Source organism: Gekko japonicus, unplaced genomic scaffold, assembly GCF_001447785.1.
Source record: "Gekko japonicus isolate JY-2015 unplaced genomic scaffold, Gekko_japonicus_V1.1 scaffold2413, whole genome shotgun sequence".
In the NCBI taxonomy this organism is placed as follows: Eukaryota; Metazoa; Chordata; class Lepidosauria; order Squamata; family Gekkonidae; genus Gekko; species Gekko japonicus.
In genome coordinates this window covers 74,199-81,086 of record NW_015166493.1, presented here as the reverse complement: position 1 = coordinate 81,086, position 6,888 = coordinate 74,199, and the positions used below count along the sequence as shown (strand labels likewise).

Sequence of the window (6,888 nt, the reverse complement as noted above, 5' to 3'; positions counted from 1 at the left end):
CCCCCCGCGAAACAGGGGCGGCAGGCCCCGCCCCCCAGGCTCCAGGCGGCTGCCCTGAGTCCTCCTCTCCCCCTGCCGCCTCCACAGGGGCGGCTGGGCCCGCTCCAGGTTGGGAAATTGTTGTGTCTGCTGACCACCACCGGAGGTTCCCCCCGCGAAACAGGGGCGGCAGGCCCCGCCCCCCAGGCTCCAGGCGGCTGCCCTGAGTCCTCCTCTCCCCCTGCCGCCTCCACAGGGGCGGCTGGGCCCGCTCCAGGTTGGGAAATTGTTGTGTCTGCTGACCACCACCGGAGGTCAGCGCACATACCTGAGCTTCAGGCCTGGAAGACAATGGGGACTAGGATTCTAGTCCCTACACTGGGGGGAACCAATGGGAGCCATGGCGGGAGATTCAAACCCACCAATGGTGACCAGGGGGTGTCCCCAGGGGTGTATATAGTTGGCCTGCCAGCCGTTTATCCACATGTCTTGTTGTGTGCCTAATAAAGCGTGCTATGCACCACGTCTTGTCCATCCATGCAGCAACCCACTACATAACAAAATAAAAAAAAAACCCAGACATATTTTGGGGGGGGGGGTGTGTTGGAGCATGAGGAGAGGCGGGTTTGGGGAGGGGGGGGAATCACGACCTTCACTCAACATACATACAACAAGAGGCACGCACTGATGATGAAAACATGGAAAGAAATAAGAAGTCATTTCTGCGATAAAGCCCCTAAATGGGTATCACCTTTAGGGGCCTTAATAAAACCGACTCTGTACAATAAAAATAAGAGAATGACATAGGAGAGACTTTTAGACAGGAAGGATAACTTAAAAACACAAGAAGAACTGGCCCTGCAGAATCTTAAGCTTACTTTGGTGGGAAAATATACAATTGAAGACAAGACTCAATAAGGGCAAGAAAATAGGATTTTACACCACCAACAACGAACTGGGTAAGATATGGCTCTCCTCAAATGATAAACTAAGACAAAAACTATATAATTTTTTATTAAACAATTATTTACAAGATGAAACTATTAAAACAACCATGATAGCATGGATGAAAGAGTTAAGAGCATAGTTTCGACATAGACCAGTGGTCTAAGATGTGGAAGTCAGCTAAAATGATGAGAGCCATACCATATAAAGAAAACATTTAAAATGTTTCACAGGGGGCACTGGACACCAGATAGATGGAAATAGAAATTGTTGGAAGTGTAAAAAAAATGTTGGCACATATCTACATATATGGTGGAGATGTGAAAAAGTACAAAAGTATTGGGGTAAAATATTTAAAATTGTGAAAGAAATAACAGCATTTGAAATTCCGTTTATACCAGAAGTATGTTTATTAAATATGTTTCCAGAACAATGTAATAAGGAAAATATACATATAATAACATATATTTTTACAGCGGCTAGAATAATATCAGCAAAATGCTGGAAATCAGATATAAAACCCTCAAAAGAGGAACTGATAGAAAAACTGTTAAGGTTGCCTGAAATGGATAGGTTAAGCCTGATATTACAAGGGAAAGACCAGGAGGTATATGAAAAGAGATGGGGAAAACACTATATATGGTTGAATACGATGTAAAAAAGTGACTCACGGAAATATAAATGTAAAACTGCTAAAGGCTGTGTATGTTGGGAAATTATAAATTTTTTTAAAAATTCAGAACGTTTTCAGCATTTTTAAACTGAAGCGATTGGTTTTACCTTTTATGTTACTCCTGATTCCTGAGTTTGATACATTTGCCTTTCTGTCTTCCGATTGCTGCCCCACAGGTTGCAGCTAGTTGCTGTTTTAGAGACATCTTTGAAGGTTTTTCTAATGTGCCGGTGGGTGGTCAGTTTCCCTGTGGGAGTCCACCCTGAGCGTTAACTGAGGGAAAGAAACTCTGTCAGCAGGCCGCAGTCTGGAGTCCTCTGCCCCAAAGGACTTCTGCTCCTGGGCAGGGTGTGTGTGTGTGTGGTGTGTGTGTGGACGTGTTGCGTCTAGACGGGGTGGGGAGAGGGAGGTTCTCCCCCTGGCTGTCTCATGCCCCAGTGCCGTGGCCAACGCTTTCAGTCCCCAGGGTCTTCGTTACTACTGAGGAGCCCCTGAACTGAAAACAAATCCCAGGGCAAAGTCCTGTCACAAATTAAGCCCTGGGATCCACCACCTACCTCTCCCAGAGAAGTGAACCAGGATTTGGGGTGGGGAGATTTAACAGGGTAACATCTGCATATCTGGGATTTTCCCCGCTTCTCTGAGATGGCCAGTGGTGGTCCCCAAAGGACCCAGGGATAGGACAGATGCACAAAACACACCACAAAGATGTTTTCATTATTGTATATTCATTTTATATATTTTATATATAAAATATTCAAGTCAATTACACTCAAGCCATGAGCAAAATCCACTCAGCTGGACACATGAAGCAACAGACGGGGAGGGGGGGTTCTTATATTTACCTAAAGATTCTGTAAAGGATCACTGGAGGATCTTTTCAGAGGATATAGGATGAAAAAATAATTGTGCAGCTGCTGCTGTGTTGTTATGCGTGATCCAGATGTTTTCTTTATGGCGTCGCAGCCATTGTGGCAACACCACATTTCCCCAGAACTAATTTCAGTGCTTCTTGGCAAAGGCAGTTCTCCATCTCCACCTTGCCTAGCCTGCAGCCTGAAATCATATGAGCACCCTGTGGAATGTGGCTGCTGATAAGGGACATAATTCCCCACCACCACCACCACCACTGTTTCGTGACCGCTTAGGACACCAACCAAGCCTGCTTCTCATTCCAAAGCAATGCCATTCTGACAGCTTCCCCCACTTTGTTCCTTCTGTATTGCTTTGGACAGTATGCACTTCCATGAGCTACGCCAAGCACCTTCTCTGACTTTGCAGCAGCGGGCACGAGAGACCATTCTACAGGCACAAGGCTGGCATGAATGTCAAACTAATGGGGGGGGGGGGAGATTGATCTGGAAAGGCCCCTGGAACAATTAAAGACATGAGGAACTACTGTCTTGGAATCTATATATCTAATAGCGACTTGTGGCCCCCATCGGCAACTACTTAAATTCACAGAATGGGGCCGTGCTAATCCTAAACATATTTTTCTGCAAACTTGGGAGTACTCCCCAGGTTTGCAGAAAAATCCCCCCCCCAAAAAAAAAGTACACTGGGGATTTAAATTCCCCCCCAATATTTTTTTTAAATGTGCTGTCTGTGGGTGCACAGACAATGCACAGCAGTTGAGTTGGCGGCGGCACTCTGGGAGCCTCTCCGTGCCTGGCTGCCACAGCGGAGGGCTCCAGGAGACCCTCTGGGGCTGGCCTCCCCTGTTGCTGCAGGTGGGTGGTGGGGGCCTGGAGTCATGATGGGGGGAGAGACGGGATTCTCCCCCTCCCCTCGAGTCTCACGGGCCTCCCACTTGTACTGCCTAGTACTGGCCAGTGCTGTAAGAAAGCAATGGCCACTTGAATCTCTATGTACCCCTACTCATTCGACAACTGTGGGAGGGCTCCTGGTGTCCCGGCCCCACTGCTGGACCTCCTGGTGGCACCTGGTACTTTTGGCCACTGTGTGACAGAGTGTTGGACTGGATGGGCCACTGGCCTGATCCAACACTGGCTTCTCTTACGTTCTTAACACAAGTGCACGGACGTACAGAGAAAACTGCGCACACACACTTTGCCTTTATCAGCACCAATGAGGCAGGTGTGGTTCTTCCGTGACTGGGGCAGTGGGGTGCCACTGGCCCCCACGACTCCCTTTTGGCCACCAATATGGTGATTTGAGCAGCAACACCACACCATTGTTGTGACACAACTGACCCTTGGTATGGTGCATCCAACTGCCATTCTGCCAAACCAGCTTCTCGGAAGTTTGACTACCGTGTGTTTCAAAGGCTATGCGCATCTTTGGCTGCTCCTTCACAGTTTCCACGTTGTGTATCTTTAAAATGTATGCGGAGAAAATACCTTGAATATTCAGGCATGATTGAATATTCAAGGAAGGCACAGAAACAGTCAACGCACAAGAATGAAAGGCACAGACTTCAGAAACTATCTCAGCCAACTCCTGCCAAGCACGTTAAATGCACTTCAGAATGGAGAAACGCATGAGGTGACTGAGGACCTTGTATTGCTTCACACAAAAGGCTTCCTTGGCTGTGGGAAAAGGCACTCTTTGTACTTCCTAAGACAACCTTTCCAATATTCTGGGAATAAAAACAAGGGAGTTACCCGTGGGTATCCTGAATTTCTTACAGTTTTGAAAGTGCTTTAAGTTCTTTGGAGGTGAAAAAAGAAAGCCAGGAGGACAATCCCTGATGGGGTCTTTGCAGGCACCAACGGTTGCCAGCACCAAAGACAGGAGAAGACTGGCCCCTCTTGGACGCAGCAGCAGCAGCACCAGCTGTTTCATTTCCTCCAGGCAGCTCCTGCATCAAGCCACCCGCTGGGACTGCAAAGGGTCCTCCTCCCCACTGTGCTGTAGAACCAAAGAGCTGCAGAGCTCTGATGCTGAAGGATCTGGGGAGACGTCTTGAGACGCCGGTTGTTGATCAGGGCTGTGGCATCAAAGCCCAAGGCCGAAGACGCCAGATGCCAAAGTCAGAGACCAAATTTCACACGGCTGTCAGAGAGGCTGTTACCCATTTCCACCCAGAGATACAGAGGCCGCGGTATGGAAACACAAATGGTGACACAGTACACATCAGTGAAATCTGGTCAGCTTAACTGCAGTGACCTCAGATATGACATTTTACCCTTTCTCACTTCAAGGGCTCAGCTTATATGCTGCTCTTCTTTAACCCTACTAGAGGTACTTTGCTTTTCCGACCTGAATGGATGATAAAAGTATCTTGCATACAATAACATTGCTTCCTGCAGATTTACATGGGAGGGGACAGATCTGGCCCAAGGTGGCAACAGAAAGCAGTACAAGTACTTAGCAAGCACTCTTGGTCCCTAAGACGACATTAAGGCCGCTCTTGGAGGCAAGCCGTCTCTCTGGAGGAAAAGGCAGTTTCTTTTCGCAGAGGCAGCTCACACTTGGTGATTGTGTCCAAAAGTCCCAGGAGAATGCAAGAGCTTATTCTTGGTCACGGCAAAAGCCCAGGCCTCCAGTGCATCTTCAGACCCAGCTCTTGTGGGTCCCTGGCAGAGAGCTTTTCTCAGCATGGGCATTTTAGATCCCCTACCCGGGGATGCCAACGATCACAGGACGCATGTTCACCACTGCAGATTCCCAAGGTCACTCACAGCCTCTCTCAGTCTCATGATCCAAACACAACAGATAATTCCATCCCCCAACTGGTCCTGTTGTCTGTTTATCACTGGATGGCTGGAGAGTCTCTGATGAAAGGGGAAGGAAATCCCGCCAGGGAAAGGCCGCTAGCAGCACCAAGGCACAGGCAAGTCTTCAGTTGAGCAGAATGGCCGGGTCTCAGCAAAGCCTGCACACCAAATAGATAAGCATGGCGATCTGACTCCTAGGGGTATTCAAGATAACAGTCTGACTTTTGTTTCTTTTGGGTCACGCTGAAGATCCGCAGCTCATCCACCTCCTTGCGGGGCTGAGGGACCCGCTCCTCACATCATGGCCAGGTTCTCCAAATGGGACATGCGCAGCCTGCCGCTGTCCACTCTGCAGGTCTTAGGAGTCCGCCTGTCTTCCAAGAGAACCAGAAAGGTCTCCGTGGAGATGGCCCCAAATTCAGCCGTGAAGGTGCCATAGAAGACAAGGACGTTGATGATGAACCCCCACTCACAAAGAGCAGCCAGGTGTTGGAGCACGAAGCTCTCCTGGACGAAGAACACACCACATGGAGGCGCGAGGGTCAAGGCAGATAGCGGTCGAAAGGGCTCCCGCTGGAGGTGTAGCAAGCAACTGAATTGGGGGGGGGGTGTCAAAATGGGATTCTGCCAGCGTGACTTGTGAAGTGCCCCCAACAGCCTGCCGTGGACACACTTGGCTGGGTCCACAAAAGAGAAGGCCCAGCGGATCACCTCTTATCGGCCTGGCTTCTTCTGGTCCCCCAAGTTCCCAAATTCCATCACACCGGATGGAAGGGCAGCTGCTTGTCAGCGAGCAAAAGAGCGGCTGCAGATCATTTAAATGCCCTTCTCTGGGTGTGACACATTTACCTTTCGGAACAACTTCACCTGAAGAGACCGGACCCAACCACTCCTGCACGTGGAGATCCAGCTTCACAGCTAATATTCACCTGGGATCATCAGGGCGGGAGGAAACCCCTCTGCCTCGCCATGCCCACCAAAGGAATGGGCCATCGGAGTCCACCCGGCCTCCTGTCCCTGTTCCCCCACCCCACCCACAACAAACATCAATACCCACAAGTGGGTGGGAGGGTAGGTGGGTGGCAGGCAGAATAGGCCATTAGCCCAAGTAACCCCGGAAAGAAGAAGAAGGATGGCTGAAGCGCAAGATCCTAACCCTATAGGCAAAGCCCTGCTCTCCCCGTGGGATCTGTCGCACCACCCCATCTCAAAGGCAGATAACACAATGTTAATGTTTACCTATCCAAAACACTGAGGAAAGAAATACCTTGTAACACAGGTACACAGACTCTCTGCACACATCCCCCCCACCCCACCCCACCAAGTTATTTATTCCTGAATAGTCTGGAGAGGCGCTGAACCAGGAAAACCTAGTCACTATCTGGTAGACTGACGCGCTAGGCCATGCATGCAGGCCTATCTCCCCCGCCGCCCATCCCATGGAAGGGCGACTTAACCACACTCCCCTTCCGTTAGTCCCACACGCTGCCGGCAGTGACAACCTGTGAGTGCAGGACAACGTGTGGGACAGAGCACACGGCACGCAGGACCGGCCTTGGGAAAGGCCCACCGGAGCACTGGCCGATGCACCTGTCAGGGCCGGGAATCAGT

The 6,888-nt window shown here is 49.9% G+C and overlaps 1 protein-coding gene across 1 annotated transcript in view; it reads right to left on the bottom strand.

Annotated features, from left to right (window-relative positions):
- Window positions 1-4,424, bottom strand: part of NFKB2 (nuclear factor of kappa light polypeptide gene enhancer in B-cells 2 (p49/p100)) — a 42,649-nt gene extending 38,225 nt beyond the window's left edge. The window contains exon 1 of the mRNA XM_015412193.1: window positions 4,331-4,424. Coding sequence (XP_015267679.1) covers window positions 4,331-4,424 — 94 coding nt within the window. The remainder of the gene's footprint in view (window positions 1-4,330) is intronic.
- Between the last annotated feature and the right edge of the window lie 2,464 nt (window positions 4,425-6,888).